The 20,709-nt window shown below is 36.1% G+C and overlaps 2 protein-coding genes across 6 annotated transcripts in view; one reads left to right on the top strand and one right to left on the bottom strand.

Annotated features, from left to right (window-relative positions):
- The window catches only part of LOC127844602 (neural-cadherin-like), a 195,265-nt gene that overhangs the window by 121,818 nt on the left and 52,738 nt on the right, over positions 1-20,709 (top strand). Inside the window, exons 36-37 of one of the 3 annotated variants that reach the window (XR_008032834.1) lie at positions 1,232-1,327; positions 1,879-3,727. The exons of 1 other annotated variant lie outside the window; for it this stretch is intronic. Coding sequence is in view for 1 of the 2 variants with exons in the window: in XM_052374992.1 (XP_052230952.1) it covers positions 1,232-1,327 (96 nt within the window). In the remaining variant the exon portion in view is untranslated. The remainder of the gene's footprint in view (positions 1-1,231; positions 1,328-1,878; positions 3,728-20,709) is intronic. One more of the 3 variants, XM_052374992.1, reaches the window with a different exon arrangement.
- Positions 1-20,709, bottom strand: part of LOC127844604 (uncharacterized) — a 67,812-nt gene that overhangs the window by 25,061 nt on the left and 22,042 nt on the right. The window lies entirely within an intron of this gene.

Genomic DNA, 20,709 nt, shown 5'->3' on the forward strand with positions numbered 1-20,709 from the left:
CGCGCTAAAATGCCCTTTTTGAAAGTAATGCGCCATGCCCCTTTGCCCTCCTGGGAAAAACACTAGTCTTGCTAATGTTTTACTGTAATGCGTGTAGGACATACATATTTTACAAACATGGCTTGTTTGTATCAGAAGAATACTTTTAGTGTTCTATAACATCCACATTTTCATTGTCTGCATTCTCCAACCCATATTTTAGTATTTAACCTTAACCCCGCATTGAAAAGGGTAAAATGCATGTGTGGAAAGCGTTGTCCCAGAATAGTGTTTGCAGTGTGTGCAGGCTAATCAGGGACATTTTCTACTTTTCCTGAATGTATCATCCCTGATTAGCCTGAGTGTGATGACTGCATAGGCTAATCTGGGAGGACATTTTACGCTCATGCATTCAACCCCATATTCTCAGAGCGTGGCTTTAACAATATCATCACATGTTCCAGCTTTAACAATATCATCACATGTTCCCATCTTTAACAATATCACCACATGTTCCCAGCTTTAACAATATCATCACATGTTCCCAGCTTTAACAATATCACCACATGTTCCCAGCTTTAACAATATCATCACATGTTCCCAGCTTTAACAATATCATCACATGTTCCCAGCTTTAACAATACCATTACATGTTCCCAGCTTTAACAATATCACCACATGTTCCAGCTTTAACAATATCATCACATGTTCCCAGCTTTAACAATATCATCACATGTTCCCAGCTTTAAGAAAATCATCACATGTTCCCAGCTTTAACAATATCACCACATGTTCCCAGCTTTAACAATATCATCACATGTTCCAGCTTTAACAATATCATCACATGTTCCCAGCTTTAACAATATCACCACATGTTCCCAGCTTTAACAATATCACCACATGTTCCCATCTTTAACAATATCATCACATGTTCCCAGCTTTAACAATATCATCACATGTTCCCAGCTTTAACAATATCATCACATGTTCCCAGCTTTAACAATATCATCACTTGTTGTTAGCTTTAACAATATCATCACATGTTCCCAGCTTTAACAATATCATCACATGTTCCCAGCTTTAACAATATCATCACATGTTCCCAGCTTTAACAATATCATCACATGTTCCCAGCTTTAACAATATCATCACTTGTTCTCAGCTTTAACAATATCATCACATGTTCCCAGCTTTAACAATATCATCACATGTTCTCATTGTGTGAGGCCCATATGCTCTTGTTGTGTTACAGGTGAGGAGGATGAGGACGGGTATGACATGAGCCGTCTACGGAAACCAGGGCACATGGACACATTCCACGCTTATAACCCTCTCTTCTTGAAGAAAGGTGGGTGGTTGTAGTGTAATATTAATATACCAATATTATCTATAGGATGGTATAAAATTTATATGTGCACAAATTATCTCCAAAATATACAAAATTATTATGGATTCATAACCATGCATGCATGGGTCAAGCCAGAACAAATGCTTTGGGCAGTGAATTATAATGTTTTTTATAAGACATCTGTGTCAATTAATAGGATTCAGGCATTCTTAAATGCTAAAGTGAATGTTTAAATACGATTTTGTATCAAAATACTTCTTATAACTTATTCTGCCAAGGAAATGTATCCAAATGGTGTTAGGTATGACATATTTATGGTATTTTTGGTTAATAGGAAGTTCTTTTTCTGATAAGCTTGCGCAGACTGCACAGGCTGATCTGGGAAGAATCTTTACGCACATGAATTTAGCCCTGTTTTACCAGAGGAAGGCTCACATGGTCTAAACCAAAAGACTTAAATTCCCTTATTCCAACAATAGAACGTACTCAAACCGTGTCATAATAAAGTTAAAGTAAAAAGTATGAAACAATACATCTCATGTACATTCCAGGCTCTGGTGAGAGACCAGACGTCGGTGACTTCATTGAACAACGTCTTGACGACGTCGACAATGACCCCGGTGCGCCGCCTCACGACAGCGTGCGGGAGTTCGTGTACGAGGGCGGGGGGAGCGACGCAGGCTCACTTAGCTCCCTACAGACCTCCTCCGGGTCTGATGACCAGGATTATGACTATCTCAATGACTGGGGACCAAAGTTTTCTAAACTGGCAAATATGTATGGGGGCGACGAAGACCAACAATGATGATTGTGCATTGTTTTGGTTTGTGTTTCATTATCGAGTGCTAAATAGTTTTTTAACGGGTCCAGCATTTTTATCTTTTATAAGGCATTTTTATGTTTTTACAAGTGAAAGTGATGTGCAGGATAAAAATTCTGATCTAAATTGGTGGTGTTTTCATGACTTTGTATGGTGGATCTCTATAAAACACGAAAGTTAAGTGTGACCAAGTGTGTATTATGGGCTCAGTATAAGAAAATGTATGACCTATAAACTTACGAATTTTTCATGTGTTGCTGAGTCGGAAACAATGTGAACAATTGAGATTATGAATGTGTGTTTTTATAATCACGCTGTTGTTGCTCATTAAAAGACCAACCCACCGTTCAATGTGAAATGTGAATTCATGTTTAGATAGTGGTGATTATTGTATTGAGATTTTTATTGTGAAATATAAATCAATATTTTATATTTACTGAAGTTGAACTAGTAGTTAAAAGATGGTATCAGTGTTTGCACTGGTCAGTCCTATGAACATGCATAAACCATAGTTACTCTTAATTTTGGACACCTTCCTTTTGAGCTAAAATTCTTATTTTCAAGACGTGAATTAAAAATATTTTAGTGTCCGAAAACTTAGAGTAATTACAGTAATAATGTGTTATAATTGTTTTCAAATCAAGCTTATGTTTAGTGTTTACAATGAGGTTGTGAGCTTTAAGTTACCATCCAGTGAGAACTTGGCATAATTTGAAGCAATAATGTTGCTATATTTATGACAGCTGTTATTTCACTGTCTTGTATAAAAACAACTAACGAAAAAAATATCGTTCAGTTTTATAATTGGAAATAGTTTTCTAATATTGGTAATGAACATTTTACAGTTATTTTAAGTTTTAGTGGAATTTTGCTTCTAGAGAATTACTATGCCATTAGTACAAGTTCAAGTTTGAATACCTGTATTCGGCAAACCATTTGTGTTCTATTTTCCATTTACAGTCAATTATTATAAAATTTCAAATGTATTGAAGATAATCACAAGTGTTTGTTTTTCATGTATTTGTAACTTCATAACATCGAAGGTTGTGTTTAAAAAGGTATCATTACTATTTATTTTTGTAAAAACATTTTTGCAACATGTGTTTGCAGAAGAAAGAATATCTATTGTTTATGAATGGTCTGCTTTAAAATTATGGATGATTATATGTGTTTAAGAAAAACTATTTATTGTGTAGTAAATCTTTTTTTAAATCCTCTTTGCATTTCTATCTTAATTATTCTTCTGTTACAAGCATGTAAATTAATTAGCAGCATCTATTGCAAAAATGGTTCTTATGATATATTTGAGCAATGTATCTCCAGATATGACGCTGCATCCTATACTGTGTTCTTTTTCAACATTTTGGGATATTTTGCAGCGTTTGGACTAAAATTGGGAAATTAGTGTTGTTGCTTGTTGCTTCAAAAATGCTTAAAATTGAAAATAGAAGTGTTTTTAGTCTTATTTTATTCACTAAGGTGAAACTTATATGGATGGATGGGAGATAAACAAAATGTTGAAATCTAAAAAAAAAAAAAAAAAATTGTTGGCAAAAAATTCTTCAATTGGTAATTTTTAGGTCCCATTTGGGAAAAATACTTGTTTCCATTGGGAATGGGGCCCAATACCCGATTTTTAATGAGAAAATAAACACTGCTATACTGTGATGAAGAGTCATAATGTAGGCTAATGCTATACTGTGATGAAGAGTCATAATGTAGGCTAATGCTATACTCTGATGAAGAGTCATAATGTAGGCTAATGCTATACTGTGATGAAGAGTCATAATGTAGGCTAATGCTATACTGTGATGAAGAGTCATAATGTAGGCTAATGCTATACTGTGATGAAGAGTCATAATGTAGGCTATTCAGACCACGTAAGCTTGTGTGACGTTATTGCGGACAGTACAAAATGCAGAGGCTTGCCTGGAGCTAAGCTTGGTGCATATTTTCTAAGACCCATTTTTGCACGATGTTTCTCTTATCCAAATGTGTGTTTATCCAATGTTTGCACTACCTGTTCTAGTCAATTATCTTAAAACAAGGTCTGAGCAGAAATCTTTTTTTCATAAAAATCATATACAACTCATATTGTCATTATATATTCCGTAAGAAGCACTTTAAGACAACACAGGATAAATATATAGTAATTTTATTGAAGTCGATTCAATGGAGGCAACCATTTAAGTTTAAAATTATCCTTGCATATCTTAGATATGATTGTGTATGAAAAAATGACATTTATCACATTTCAAAACATCAGATTGTACTCTTAACATTCATGTCTCACATAGTACATCCATAGACAACCCAAAGGGCCGCAAAGCACTTGTGTTAAATCTGATAAACCTGTTTAGGAATAAATTCCATTGCCTTTAGTTGTAGTGTGCATTCACAGGTAGATTGTGCTGAAAGAATGGTGGTGGAGTTTTAATCTGGAGCTTTGCAATTTGCCTTTTCAAGCAGATACCTTTATTGTAATTAATTATTAGTCATGCAATAAGGAAAAATTCAATTCAGCCTTTGTTAGAAAGCATGTGAGAACCAGTAGCCATGCGTCTGTTGTTCGTCCTATATCAAATTATTTGTTAGAGTTATTGCTGTATAAATTTTTGTTCTTGGAACATTATAGGCAAGTAGCTTTAATTGGGGTGTTCAGTGATAAAGAAGTTATTGCCCTTTGTTAATATTCTCATAATTTTGTACTTCTATCAGAGGTATCGACTTGAAACGTAACGGGCAAGTAGATCATAATAAGGAGACCTGTGATTTTGTGACATGTAAGCTCTGAATTTGGCATATATGGCAAATAATTGGAGATATCATCTTGACATTTATTATTTAATAAGTAGATATTTCTTTATAATCAGAAGTTCGCTGCACCTGAACCATTACTCTTGCTCAATAATGTCACACCAATCGCCCTTGTGACTTTTTGTACAGATTTTGTCAAGAGCATAACTCAACCACAACATAAGATGTCAGGGCAAAATTCATAGGTATGAATCTTCAATTGTTTCAAATCTAGTTTCTTAAACTACCCTTTCTATTCCCTTTGACACTGTTATGCTTAGGATATTTCAGGCATATTAGTAACCGATCTAGTCTTGTTTTTCCGTAAGGTTTATTCAAGCCATTAATTTTGTATACAATATTAATGTGTTCATATTTTTAAGTTGACCAAAAATGTATTTAAGATCTTAACAATTTCTCTGCTACTTGTTCCACTGAATATTAAATTTGTTAATATTTATATAACATGTAGATTTACAAAACGATTCATGTAATATTTTGTTGTGTACTCTCCAAAGATTTGTGCATTTTGGATTGCTCTAAGCTTTAGATTATTTAAATATATGTATTTGTTGTCCAGTTTAGTGTTTATTCAGTTTTAGTTTGTGCAATTCAATGTCATGGCTTCTAGTGACATGCTGTTTGTTCTCGATGGTTGTGTCTCTTTATTCAGTATTACATATTTATTTGTGTACTCAGCTTTTCCTGTATAATGCTTCAGACATTTAACCCTTTCCGACTTAGATTTTAGTCCCTTACAAAGTTATTTTTAGTTTAAGGCCATTCTTACTTGATTCAAGTTTTTAAGGCTACATGTCCAAACCTTAAATACTGATGAGCTGCAAACATCATAAAACCTGAACTGACTGCGAGTTACTCGCAGGCTGTTTTAGTTTTATGCTGTTTGCACATAGCAATTTTCAATTTACTTCTATCTGGTTAAGGGTTAATGATAGGTGTATATACTTAATTGGACAAAGGAGGATACATTTTTTTGTTGTAATTTTTAAATCATGAGTTTAATATTTAAAATAGTTATCGAAGTTTGTGTTAACTTTGTTGAAACAAAAATGAAAAATAACACAATTATGGAAGTGGTACTTAATGTCAATTAAATTAATTTGTTGTTAATACACGATTCCATCTGAGATATGCAACAACAGAGATAATTAAACAATTAAATTATACACATTTATTATATTAACTAATTAAAAAAAGTAAAATTAAGTTACCCAATATTGAAGACAAACGTCCCTATTTTGTTACATGGTGATATGTATGTATCTGATCTTGCATTTGTTGTTCAAATTTCGTTTTCTTGTTTAACTTACATTAGTTACTTTACATTTTTAGCTCACCTGAGCACAATGTGCTCATGGTGAGCTTTTGTGATCGCCTTTTGTCCGTCATGCGTCGTCTGTCGTCAGTCGTCCGTCGTCAACATTTTGCCTTGTGAACACTCTAGAGGCCACATTTATTATCCAATCTTCATGAAACTTGGTCAAAACATTTGTCTGATTGATACCTCGCCTGAGTTCGAAACTGGGTCATGCTGAATCAAAAACTAGGTCACTAGGTCAAAAAAAAGAAAAACCTTGTGAACACTGTAGAAGTCACATTTGATGCCCAATCTTCATGTAACTTTGTCAAAATGTTTGTCTGAATGATATGTTGGTTGAGTTCAAAAATGGTTCCCGTCAGTTGAAAAACATGGCCACGAGGGGCGGGGCAGTATTCTTTTTATAGCTATAGAGAAACCTTGTGAACACTCTAGAAGTCACAATTTTTGCCCAATTATCATGAAACTTGTTCAAAACATTGGTTTTATTGATATCTCGGACGAGTTCAAAAATGGGCCAGATCGGTGAAAAAACATGGCCGCCAGGGGGCGGGGCAGTTTTCTCTCTCTATATTTATAGTGAAAACATGAGAACACTCTAGAAGTCACATTTTTGGTCCAATCTTCATGAAATTTGGTCAGAACATGTGTTTTCTGGATATGACGGTTGAGTTCGAAAATGTTTTTTTTTAAGCACAAGAAGATTAAGCGGAATTAATTATAAATGATAGTTTTACATTCTGGAAGATAGCAAACTTTTGAATATGTTTTTTATTGTTTGATTATTCTGTACAATATGGCATTCTTTTGTCAAACGATTAAAGCGAGACAATACGATTTTTATATGTGTTAAATTGTAATATATTGATAAATACATGTTACAATAACACAAAATTGGCAAGACATTGAAGACAAATTTCATAAAATGCAGCAGAGACAAATTAGAGCCCGGAGCTGATGGTGACGAAGATATTTCGTACATATTTTCCTACAATAACTGAAGAATTCGTCTTTTGATTAGGATCAGAGTTAGTGTTCGTGTGTCGTATGAATAGACATCGCTGCAGGAATTTAAAAACAACCATTCAACTAAATTAAGATTCACATCGTACATGCATGATATGCATTCTGGTGACTTTGACTGTACAGACATTTTCGATTTCAGAATTAAATATCTGGCTTATTTCCCGACAGATGTTGTTCTTAACTTTTATTTTAATTTATATTGAAATGTATGACCTTGTTAACACTCTAGAGGTCACATTTATTTTCCGATCATCATGAAACTTGGTCTGAAGATTTGTCCCAATGATATTTTTTGATGAGTTCGAAAATGGTTTTTGTTGCTTTAAAAACATGGCCACCAGGGATGGGGCATTTTTCCTTATATGGCTATATATGGCTTTAGTAAAACCTTGTTAACACTCTAGAGGCAACATTTATTTCCAATCTTCATGAAATTTGGTCAGAAGATTGGTCTCAATGATATCTTGGATGAGTTCGAAAATAATTGTTTGCTTGAAAAACATGGCTTCCAAGGGGCGGGGCATTTTTCCTTATACGGCTATAGTAAAATCTTGTTAACACTCTAGAGGCCACATTTACGGTCCGATCTTCATGAAACTTGGTCATAAGATTCATCGCGATAATATCTTGGAAGTGTTCAAAAATGATGCTGGTTGGTTGAAAAACATGGCTGCCAGGGGGCGCGGCATTTTTCCTTATATGGCTATAGTAAAACCTTGTTAACACTCTAGAGGTTACATTTATTTTTTGATCTTCGATTATGAAACTTGGTCAGAAGATTTGTCCCAATAATATCTTGTTATCTCAGGTGAGCGACTTTGGGCCTTTCAGGCCCTTTTGTTAATTTAAACTTTTGTGTTACATTGTAGTTTAATTTATTTGATTTTTTAATCAATGCGAAATGTTTTTTGTGTTAACTTGTTCAAGATAACTTTCAAATACGAATTGTTTTTTTACAACATTTTTGAATTATCAGTAAAATTATACATGTTTATTTGAACCATTTCACTAAAAGGTTGTGCCCCTATTTTTTATTTAATTTTGTTTATAATGTGATGACATTCAAGAGTTCATAGTTTTGTCTATATTAAAAAAGTGAGTCACCTTTTGTGAATACCCTCAGGAAATTCACAGGTATGAAAACACTTAGTTGTAATACCAGCTCAACTAAACTTTCTGTAGTGTTTAAAAAAAAACTCACAAGTTTTTATTGTGGTAAATATACATGTTGTCCCTGCTACCATATCATGGGTAGATATATTTGCCGAAATATACATGTCTGTCTCACGGTTGTTTGTTTATGTTGTAATTACCTTTCATACCTGATTCTTAAAAATAATCAAAATACTTGTGTATCATAATACATTAGATATGTACTGTGTAGAGTAAGACATAATATGCGTGTTAACTGTGAAGCTGATATATCTAGATAGCATCTCTGTAAAAGATAATGTTTTAGGCTGAATCCTTTATATATATCTAGATAGCATCTCTATAAAAGATAATGTTTTAGGCTGAATCCTTTATAAATTAATATATGAGCCTTGCTCTGGGACAACCCGCTGTATGGATGTTTTGAAAGTGTCCTCCCAGCTTTATGGATGTTTTCAAAGTGTCCTCCCAGATTTATGGATGTTTTCAAAGTGTCCTCCCAGATTTATGGATGTTTTGTAAGTGTCCTCCCAGATTTATGGATGTTTTGAAAGTGTCCTCCCAGATTAGCTTCTGTAGCCCTCACAGAACAGACATGCTTAACAATTCTGTACAAGTGGAAAGTGTGGTCCTTGAGTAGTGGACTATCAATTTGGGAAGACACTTTACTTTATGCACATATATTAACCCTTTAACACTTAGATATGTACTTTGACACATCTGTAGTCCCTTAGGTAGTAACATTTAATTATACAACTTTCTTGCTAGATTCAAGTTTTCAAGGCTTCATTTCCAACCATTAGATACTGATGAGCAGCAAACAGCATAAAACCTGAACAGACTGCGAGTTACTTGCAGGCTGTTCTGGTTTTATGCTGTTTGCACATTGTCATTTTCACTTTGCTTCTTATGGGGGAAAGGGTTAATCTGGGTAGACACTTTTTGCACATACATTAAGCACTGTTTTTGCAGGGAGGGGCTCATATATAGTTGCATTTGTAAGTAGAGTTTTAATGACACTTCTGTGAATACAAAGTAACCACATATTTGTCCGATCTTCAGTCCACTGGTGCATCAATATTCTAGACATTTGCTGTATTCAGCATTTCGAAGAGCAGATTTTCTACTTGTGTATTCCCAGCTTAATAAACTAAATAGCGGTAGATATTTGTATATATATATCTGAAGTTTCATTTAGAGTTGTAATAAATAAAGCATCATGTCTAAGATTGATGTTTGACTGTTTGATCCATGAAAAGTTTGATGTTAACTGTTTGTTAGAATATGTGTTTAGAATATGTTTGTTATTTGAAGCCTTTATCATAGAAAATGAAAGAGCTTAGCAGTTTTCCATGTGTGGCATGGCCACCACATCAATAGACTTTACTTTAGAGCAACAGCACTTTTTAATTTGTTTACTAAGAAAATGTATGCTCAGTTGATATTGACACAAGTTCTATTGTTTAAGATAACCTATTCACGTCCTTACTATTCTAGAATTGTATCCCAGTTGATCACATGGTGCAGAATCATTCCATTGTTGTATAATGCATGTTCCAGTTCATTATAGATATAATTTAATTTAGATTGCATAATTTCTTGTCATTTAAAAATATTTTCCATTTGTGTTTCATCATTTGTATCATTTTTATATAAATTTTGAAAAATAAAAGGTTTAATAAACTCTTTTGTTCTTTGTGCTGTATTTTTTTGTCTTTTTAACTCATCAGAGCACATTTTGCTCATGGTGAGCTTTGTGATCATCTTTTGTCTGTACGTTGTTGTCCTTTTTTCAACATTCACCTTGTGAACACTCTTAGAGGCCATATGTTTTGCAATGTCTTCACGAAACATGGTCAGAAAATGTGTCCTAATGATATCTCCACAGAGTTTCAAATTGGGTTAAGTGGGTATTAAAAAGGTCATTAGGTCAAATTAAAGACAAAGCTTGCGAATACTATAGTACACATTTACTGCGTAATCTTCATGCAATTTTTTTCAGAAAATTTGTCTCAACGAAATCTCAGCCGAGTTTTCATGAGTAGTAAAGAACACATGGTAAAAAAATTAAAAAGCTTGTGAACGCTCTTGAGGACACATTTATAGTCAAATCTCCTTAAACTTATTTCCTTATGGTGTACTAGCTGAGTTCGATTCTACGTAATGTGGGGGTCAAACGCTAGTTCATTAGCTAAATTTAAAAAGAAGCCACATTTGCTGCCCAATTTGAAGAAACTTGGTCAGAACAATTGTCAAAAATTTATCTCAGATGCTCTCATTCTGGGTCATGTGGCATCCAAAATTAATTCATTAGGTCAAATAAAATATAAGGTTTTGAAACTATAATTCACATTGAGAACCATTTAAACACTAAGCAGGCTTTCTACTGGCCCCTACTTTTCCCTACTTTTTTTTCTTAACCCTACTTTTCCCTACTTTTTTCAAAAATAGCCCTATTATCCCTACTTTTTCATTTTGCAAGTAAAATAAATAAAATGTAAAATGAAGGCTTACATGATTCTTTTTTAGATATTTTGCAGGATTTTCCATTCATTATGAATCTTTTGTAATGAGTACAGTTCAGATGTGTTTGGGGGATCACCTTGTGATGTCAATCCTTGAAAGCACCATGGTTCCTTGGCTAGTCAGTACAGACATACTGGTCTTTAGGTAAGATAATATCTTTTTACACTGTGAAAATAAAGTATGTTATATTTAATCATGACATATGTGCTTCTTGAAATAGAGGTGACAGATATGCACGCTTCATCTAGACTTTACTCTGTCAAGTTTCTTTTTTTCCCAATGATGCTACTAGCTGAGGGAACCCACAAATGCCATGCTGTGTTTTAAACCTTATGGGTTAAATTCCTAATTGCAGATGCTGCTTTCCTTTCTTACACAATACATTTAAGTTTATATGTAACGCTTGCTTTTCCTAACTATCATATTAATCGTAAATAAGTTTTGTATGAACCCACAAAATGGGAGTGGGTGATTTGCCATTGTCTGTCCGTCCATCTGGCTGTCCATAGCCCAAAGTTTGTGTCGCACATAACTCAAAAGCATAACTTGCAAGAGCCATCTTTCTGTGAATAGTTGTCGGCATGAGAACTTGTATACCTGAGTATTTTGATGCAAGTGCATTAGATATCTAAATATGGAGTTATGGCCCCTAATTTAGCAAACGATAGGAATCTTTGTGACAGAGCCAAATTGTGGGGGCATCTGTGACCTATGGACACACATCTACTTTAAAATTAATAAATTTATAAGAATTTGATTAACACCATGGCATTTGTAGTTTGTTTCAAATAAGCTCAATTGCAGGAGCTTCCGGGGGCCTCTGGACCCCTGGCCAGGGCACTTGGCCTGGACCCACCGGGGCCCCTATCGACCCCCAGGCCACCAGATTTTATTTTCAGTACTTTGGGAATTTTCAACTTTCACCCATGTACTTATGAACTTGCTGCAATTTTTCTTGTGATTGTAAATTTTGACAATCATACCTTCATATAATTATGTTGCACTTAAGCAGTACAGTATATGTTGACATCTTACATTTTACTATTCTCATTTTAACACCTTTGCAAACAGAAAAGACCTTAGTCTCTGTCTGCTTATACAATTATAATAATATATAATTCTTCAATATTGTCTCTGGTTAGAAAATTCTTGTTTTAGTACTAGTGCAAGAATACTTATATATTCATAGTGGGTGAAGTTTGGTACATATTCATGGAGGAAAGGGTTAATACTAAGGGCTTTTGTACTTTGCTTTATACGACTAACAGTGTATGTTTTGAATGTTATGTTCATTATTCTATTCCATTGTGTAAATTGATGCTAAATGAGAAATAAAAATTTCAGGTGCCTGTATTTCAAGGATGGGCAGAACAAGGCATTCTCACAGCATCAGATGGACTAGGATATGTATCAATTTAACGGTAATTCCAGCTGAAAAATGGTAATTATTTTCTTTTTTAGCCCTACTTTTTAACAGTAAAAATCCTTACTTTGCCCTTCTTTTTGCTAAAATCTTCCCCTACTTTTGCCCTAGTTTTTTGTGGAGAGGCAGTGGAAAGCCTGCTATATGTATATAGTGGCAGTTTTCCCTATTTGGCTATAGAGAAACCTCTTAAACACTCTAGAAGTCACAATTTTTGCCCAATCATCATGAAAGTTGGTCAAAACATTGGTTTTATTGATATCTCGGACGAGTTTGAAAAGGTCGGGATTGGTGAAGAAACATGACCGCCAGTGGGCGGGGAATTTTTCTCTATATGTATATAGTGAAAACTGTGAACACAATAGAAGTCACATTTTTGGCCCAATTTTCATGAAATTTGCTCAGAACATTTGTTTCCTTGATACGAGAGTTGAGTTCAAAAATGGTTCCGGTCAGTTGAATAACATGGCTGCTGGGAGAGCGGCAGTTTTCTCATTATGCCCCCCCCCCCCCTTTCGAAGAAGAGGGGGTATATTGTTTTGCTCATGTCAGTCCTGTCCTTCCACCAGATGGTTTCCGGATGATAACTCAAGAGCGCTTATGCCAAGGATCATGAAACGTCATAGGTACATTGATCATGACTCGCAGATGACTCCTATTTATTTTTAATTCACTAGGTCAAAGGTCAAGGTCACGATGACCCGAAATAGTAAAATGGTTTCTGGATGATAACTCAAGAACACTAATGCCTAGGATCCGGAAACTTCATAGATACATTGATCATGACTCGCAGATGACCCCTATTGATTTTCAAGGCAAAGGTCAAGGTCACAGTGACCCAAAGCAGTAAAATGGTTTCCGGATGATAACTCAAGAACGCTTATGCCTAGGATCATGAAACTTCATAGGTACATTGATCAAGACTCGTAGATGACCCCTATTGATTTTCAGGTCACTAGGTCAAAGGTCAAGGTCACAGTGCCAAATAACGTATTCACACAATTGCTGTTAAGGTCACGGTGACTCAACTTAGAAAAATGGTTTCTGGATGATGACTCAAGAATGCTTACGCCTAGGATCATGAAACTTCATAGGTATATTGATCATGACTCACAGTTGAAATAATGATGAAACTTGACCAGGATGTTTGTCTGGACAATATCTAGGTCAAGTTTTACATTTGGTAAAGATTGAATGAACCGACTCCTCTCAGGTGAGGGAACTTGGGCCATCTTGGCCCTCTTGCTTAGTGGTAGTGTAATAATGACAACAGTTTGATGGAGTTCCGATATTTGTTTGAATTTGGATGTTAGACAGTCAGTGTATTAATCTTTTAATAATTTGTTGTGAGTTTAGCTGACTGAACGAATTCAGCTCAAGATGTTATTAAAACAAATCTGATGTAATGTAGTCTCTGTGTACCAACCTGTGTGCAATTGTTGTGAACTTATTTCCATGCTAAATTTCCTAAGTGAATGTCTCCAAATGCAGTAATGTAGGACTGTTAATGTTGCTGTTTTGATAAACTTTGCTTAGTGGCTCTTTTAATTTGCTTCCCATGGTTAACTTTTATTAGCTGTCTATTTTATCAGTATATTAAATGTCACTGCTTTATCACCTTGAAATACTCCAGACAGGAAGTTCTCTAGCATTTAGGGACTGTTGAAGTAATACAAGCAACAAATGTGAGACCTTAAACAATAAATTTAAAGTGAAAACAATTTAATAATGTGGAATTTATATGCAAATTATTGTAGGAAAAATATTTAAAACAACGTAACATTACCAAAAATGACAGCAAAAAAGGTTTTGTATTTGTTATGAATGTAGTAAATTCAATAATTTATAACAGGCCAAACATAAAAACAAAAAATTGTAATCTGTGCTAAATAAAAAAAAACTGTTGACAAAGGTGGAGCATGACATTATATTTTTTGTTAAACATTTGAGTGTAAGATACGCTGATTACAATGAGCTCTTAAAGTATAAACCCATCCTTACAATGATAATCACGTCACCCAATAATCCTTTTCAGCTCGGAAGACGGACAGCTACCCGTTGACCCGACGTCCGGCCTCATCAAGCTCATTGGCTCGCTGCCAGACTCAATCCCGTACTACACTCTGAACATCACGGCCTATGATGACGGCTCCTGCTGCGGCGGGTCCCCGGTCCTGTCCAGTGACTCGTACATCGTGGTGGAGGTCAAGGACACCAACAACAACCAGCCTCAGTTCCCCAGCTGTACGTACGCACCTCATGTGCTGGAGAACCAGGATATTGGCACAGCGGTTGTGCAGGTGAGGGCGCAGATGTTGACAATTTTAACCCTTTGCATGCTGGGATATTTGTCGTCTGCTAAAATGTCGTCGCTGAATTTCTAAAATTAGCATTTTCTTTGATTTTTTTTCAAAGAATACTATCAGAATAGCAAACAGTTTGGATCCTGATGAGACGTTACGTTCTGTGGCGAATCATCTGGATCCAAACTGTTTGCAAAGGCCTTTAAAATTTGATTCCAGCGCTGAAAGGGTTAAACTAATCATGGGATTTTTGCAGTTTTGCTAAGAAAGCACTAATTCTTATATTATTTCTACAGGCAAGAAACACTTTCAAGCCGGACAGTTCTAAATACAATTTAAAATGTTACATCTGCTTGGGCATGGTTACAGGCATTTCCTAATGTTGACCACTGTAATATTTTTCTATTCTGCAAAAGTTATGTGTGTTTGTCAAGCACAGATTTAAGTTGTTTTAAATATTGGCCAGTCACTTTTTTTAAATCAAACATATTTTTATGCCCCAGGTGGGGCGGCATATAGCAGTTGAACTGTCCGTCAGTCCGTCTGTTTGTCAGTCTGTGCGTTTTTCCTTCAGAAAACTTTAACATTGCTCATAACTTTTGCAATATTGAAGATAGCAACTTGATATTTGGCATGCATGTGTATCTCATGGAGCTGCACATTTTGAGTGGTGAAAGGTCAAGGTCATCCTTCAAGGTCAAAGGTCAATTATATGGCTTCAAAGCAGTGCAGAAGGGGGGCATTGTGTTTCTGACAAACACATCTCTTGTTATTACTATCATTATGTTTTACAGCCGAACTTTTCAGTTAAAATGAATGTTCAGAACATAATGTATTTTACATTTCTATAGGTAAATGCCGTTGATAACGACCTTGGCTCCAATGGCAACATCACCTACTCCATAGTGAGGACCCCAAGACAACAGGAACAGTTTGCAGTGGACTCTGTCAATGGGCGGGTAGTAACAGCGGTACAGTTTGATCGAAAGTCCATACCAGGCAACGGTATAGTGCCGGTCACAGTGAAAGCTGCAGATCAAGGCCTTCCTCAGAGCCTGGAATCTCACTGCACTTTCTGGGTTACCATTGGAGACATGAACAACAACTTGCCAAAATTTGATTCACCATCGTATTCTACTTCACTTAGTGAGTCTTCAGCGACGGTGGGTCGACGGGTGATTGCGGTGCGTGCGTCTGATGCAGATCATGAACAGAACGCTAACATTGTGTATTCGCTGGTTGACAACCCGGGAATTTTCTGCAATATTGAACTGGACACAGGCATTATTTACGTTCAGAAGATGATCTCCGGGGTGAGTTATGCTAATTCTTAGGCTGTAAAATGAAAAGACATTGAATTAAAAAAGCTCATGGAGACACCGTGCATCAGGAGGGGGTTGGTAAGTCAGTCTGTCATGCAGCTTAAAATGTTATAATTAAGTTATGCAAATTTCTTTCAAATGGCTTAGGCAATTAGAAAGAAACTTGAAATGTCTCATCACCACAAAGTGTAGATGTGCAAGAAACTTGTTGTACCCATTGATCAACACATTCCTGAGTTATTTACGGTTGAACATAGCTTACAAAGCAGGGCTATTAGCATAGTTTTCAAAGCAGGGGTTTTAGTCTGTTAATCATGTTTGTAAGAAAGCTCCAGTCATATTTAAATTTCCAGTAATTTTTCTGCTTAGAATAACGATGAAAAAGGGGGGTTTCCGTATGAGGAGTTTTAAATTTTTTAATGCGATTTTAGGTGAAATTTATTATATTTGGCTTCCGCCTTTCATGTTTTATCAAAATCCTTTTCCCCAATCCAAAAGCAACAGGCTGTTAAATATAATTAAAAACAATCTGTGATTGTAGAAAGACACAGTTGTCCTGAGAGTAAAGGCAGAGGACCAGGGAACTCCTAAACTCAGTGCCTTTGTGACTGTGACTATCAGCATCACTGACCGCAACAGCAACCCACCCACCTGGGACAGCAACACGTATGAGCGGGAATATGAAGTGAAAGAAACTGCGCCGATAGCTCATGTGATCACCTCGATGACGGCTCAGTCAAACACCCCTGCGACGTTAGACGGAGTGTCGTTTGGTTTGATAGACGAGTTTGAGAACACAGAGCAGCAGTTGGGCCCATTTAGGATTCAGCAGCAGGGCAACAGGGTGACCTTGATGCTCAGGGGCGTGCTTGACTTCAACGTGAAGAACAGATACGAGCTGAGACTCAGAGTTACGGTATGATGTGTGTTAACTTACCTGACGCGCATAAACAAGTCTTAGAAACTTCAGGCTGACCATTTACATTATGAGGATGTTAAGAAAAATTATTCAAAATGACAATGCCCACCTATCTTTTTTTAAGCTCACAGTAGGACTTTTTAACCAGGTTTTTAACCAGGTTTTCCGAAGGAAAAAACTGGTTATTAGATTGGCGAATGCGGGCGGGCGGGCTGGCTGGCTGGCGGGCTGGCGGGCGGGCAGAACAAGCTTGTCCGGGCCATAACTATGTCGTTCATTGTCAGATTTTAAAATCATTTGGCACATTTGTTCACCATCATTGGACGGTGTGTGGCGCGAAATAATTACTTCGATATCTCCAAGGTCAAGGTCACACTTTGAGTTCAAAGGTCAAAAATGGCCATAAATGAGCTTGTCCTGGCCATAACTATGTCATTCATTGTGAGATTTTAAAATCATTTGGCACATTTGTTCACCATCATGGGACGGTGTGTCGCACGAGAGAATCACGTCAATATCTCCAATGTCAAGGTCGCCACGACTAAAAATAGATTTTTTTAAAAAACAAACTTACAAAGGGGGTTAATTTTGTTTGTTCATTTCAAAAGTTCAGTTTGAGTTTTCTCCCTTTATCAGATTTTTTTTCACAATGAAAACCTGGTTTTGTGACAATTTTGTCCCTTGTCTCTTGTTGTTATTGTTGGGGGTTGTGGAGACTCATGTGAGCTGAAACTTGTTGTGTTTGCCTATGATGTTGGGAGCTGTTTTTATTATCTCTCTTCTTTTCACAACTTAACAATAAAAATAATGGATACAAAAAATATATCAATTTTTATTTGGTCATTTGTATTAATGCCTATATTTATGTTGTTAGCTCATGCATGCACATTTTCAAGCATATTTTTAACCAAAATATATGGTGCTCAATACCATGGAATCATTTTATTTTGTTGACATGAACTTTCATGGATATTTGTTTTTCTTAAATTACATCGGAACTTGAAGTTGTGGATTATTTCAGACTTTTGATACAAACATTTGTTGAACATCTGATTTTGTGGTTGAGTGGACCCACACAAATACGCAAATATGAGTGACAGATATATATTAAATAATGTTAGTTTCAAAGTAACTAAATATTTAAAATCAATCATTATTTCAGAACCAAGGTCAGAACCCGCTGTCTGCAGAAGACCGCCCGGTGATCGTAGTGAAGGACATGAACAATGAGCCACCACAGTTTGAGGGCCTTGATATGACCCAGAGTAACTCGTACAAGGGCACTGTGCCAGAGAACGAGCTCCCGGGGCAGACGGTCATACAGATCAAGGCTGTGGATCCCGATCATGATCCCCCAAATAATGTGGTGGGTTGCAATTTCTGTGTTTTAAAAAAGAGCCAAAACTTTACATAAGCAGTGTTTATATGAGTCAAATAATTATATGCATATTGTGTTTAAGTTTGTTTTGAATTTCGACTTTCCAACATTTACCGGCCAGTATTATCATCAAAATTGTTCTTGACAGTCATTGAAATTAGTAGCTTGTTAATACGCATTGAAGTTTCAACAACGGTAAGGCAAGAATTGGATTTAGCAAGGCCTAGGTTGTTTAATTAGGTAAGGCAAGAATTGGATTTAGCAAGGGCCAGGTTGTTTAATTAGGTATGCAGTTTTTAACCAGGTTTTCCGAAGGAAAAAACTGGTTATTAGATTGGCGAATGCGGGCGGGCTGGCTGGCGGGCTGGCGGGCGGGCGGAACAAGCTTGTCCGGGCCATATCTATGTCGTTCATTGTCAGATTTTAAAATCATTTGGCACATTTGTTCACCATCATTGGACGGTGTGTCGCGCGAAATAATTACGTCGATATCTCCAAGGTCAAGGTCACACTTTGAGTTCAAAGGTCAAAAATGGCCTTAAATGAGCTTGTCCTGGCCATAACTATGTCATTCATTGTGAGATTTTAAAATCATTTGGCACATTTATTCACCATCATGGGACGGTGTGTCGCACGAAAGAATCACGTCAATATCTCAAATGTCAAGGTCGCCACGACTAAAAATAGATTTTTTTTAAAAACAAACTTACAAAGGGGGTTAATTTTGTTTGTTCATTTCAAAAGTTCAGTTCAGTTTTCTCCCTTTATCAGATTTTCTTTCACAATGAAAACATGGTTTTGTGACAATTTTGTCCCTTGTCTATTGTTTATTTATTGTTAGCATATGAGATAAATGTGTTTTGTTGATAAGTATGTGTTTTTTTTCATTCTCTGTATTTAAAAACATGATTGAGCAAATATACAAAACTGCATCATTGTATATTACCAATGGTTGCTCAGACAAATTGACAAATAAGAAGAATATATAATGACACCTTTAGTTAGTAGTGGACCCATAGATTTTCTGAGAAAGCTTATTACAGGAAAACTGGGCTTAATTTATGTTCATAAAGTGTACCAGATCAGTCCATGCAGGCTAATCAGGGACAACACTTTTTGCCTACTCTGGCATTCCTTTAAACGGTTAATAACAAAAAACAATCATAACAAGGCTCATTATGTCCTGTTTACAAGAAGTATTAAACAAACAAAATTGGAAAACAATGGATTTAAACAAATATGTTTGTTTCTTACGTCGTACCGACATGCCTGCAGGTGCGGTACAGCCTGATGCCAGACTCAAACGACGCCTACATGCACTTCAACATTGACGAGGTCACGGGGGTCATCACGACCCGTAGTCAGTTTGACCGAGAGCAGCAGGCTGTCTACTACATCAAGGTCAAGGCCGAGGACGGCAAGGCTTCTGATGCCCCGGGACATTTCCCAGAGAACACGCCCAACAGTGGTATGTCTGTCTGTTTGGTTGCCACCTCTGAGACACAATTATAGGTTGATTTGCTGTTTTTTTTTCGTTTTTTTATTTACATCCTTTCAGCAAATGCGTATTAATTTAAGTGAATAATTTATGTACTCGTTTTATTACTATCCCTGTTCTAAAATGTAGAGAGGGGTTTATTGCATGAACTTGTGTTTGTCTGTCTTTCCATAAACACAAACTCTACTGACAATATACACTCACAGTTTTCAGTGTAGCACATGAAACTTCCTTAAATTTTTCATTGTGATATGAATTTGTACACACACACTTTTTATTATTCTGAGTTTACAATTGTTACAGTTACAGCTGTCCCATATTAAGGAGAGGGGGGGGGGGGGCAAGATTTAGTTTTTAATTATCATTGACATATCATCAAACTTAAACCTTTTAAGGCTTTATAGGCTTGTTTAATAATACAAACTGACTTGTCACCAAAAATCTATGTTGTCTAAAAAATCTGCCAAGATTAAGACTCCGTAAAAAAAGCACAACATATCTTGTCAGTATCCCATCATTTCAGCCACTGCCTCGGTGCAGATCATGATATCTGACAAGAACGACAATGCCCCGTTCTTCCTGGAGAGCTCCTACAAGGTGACTGTGCCTGAGCGACAGCCGGACAGCAACAGCCCCATACTGACAGTGGTTGCTCGGGATAAGGATGATGGTACGTCTCCAGTGGTGTCAACAAATGTTTCCTCCTAGTTATTCCACGCCAAAGGCGGTGGGATAAAGAATTGGCGCTGTCCCTCCGTCAACAATGTAAAAAAAAATCCCAGAAGTTTGCATCGGGTTACAGTTATGCCCCGTCTAAGGTTAACATTTGTAATAACAATATGATTCTGTATGTTATGGCCTAGCATTTATACCTTATTTG

Source organism: Dreissena polymorpha, chromosome 9, assembly GCF_020536995.1.
Source record: "Dreissena polymorpha isolate Duluth1 chromosome 9, UMN_Dpol_1.0, whole genome shotgun sequence".
Classification (NCBI taxonomy): Eukaryota; Metazoa; Mollusca; class Bivalvia; order Myida; family Dreissenidae; genus Dreissena; species Dreissena polymorpha.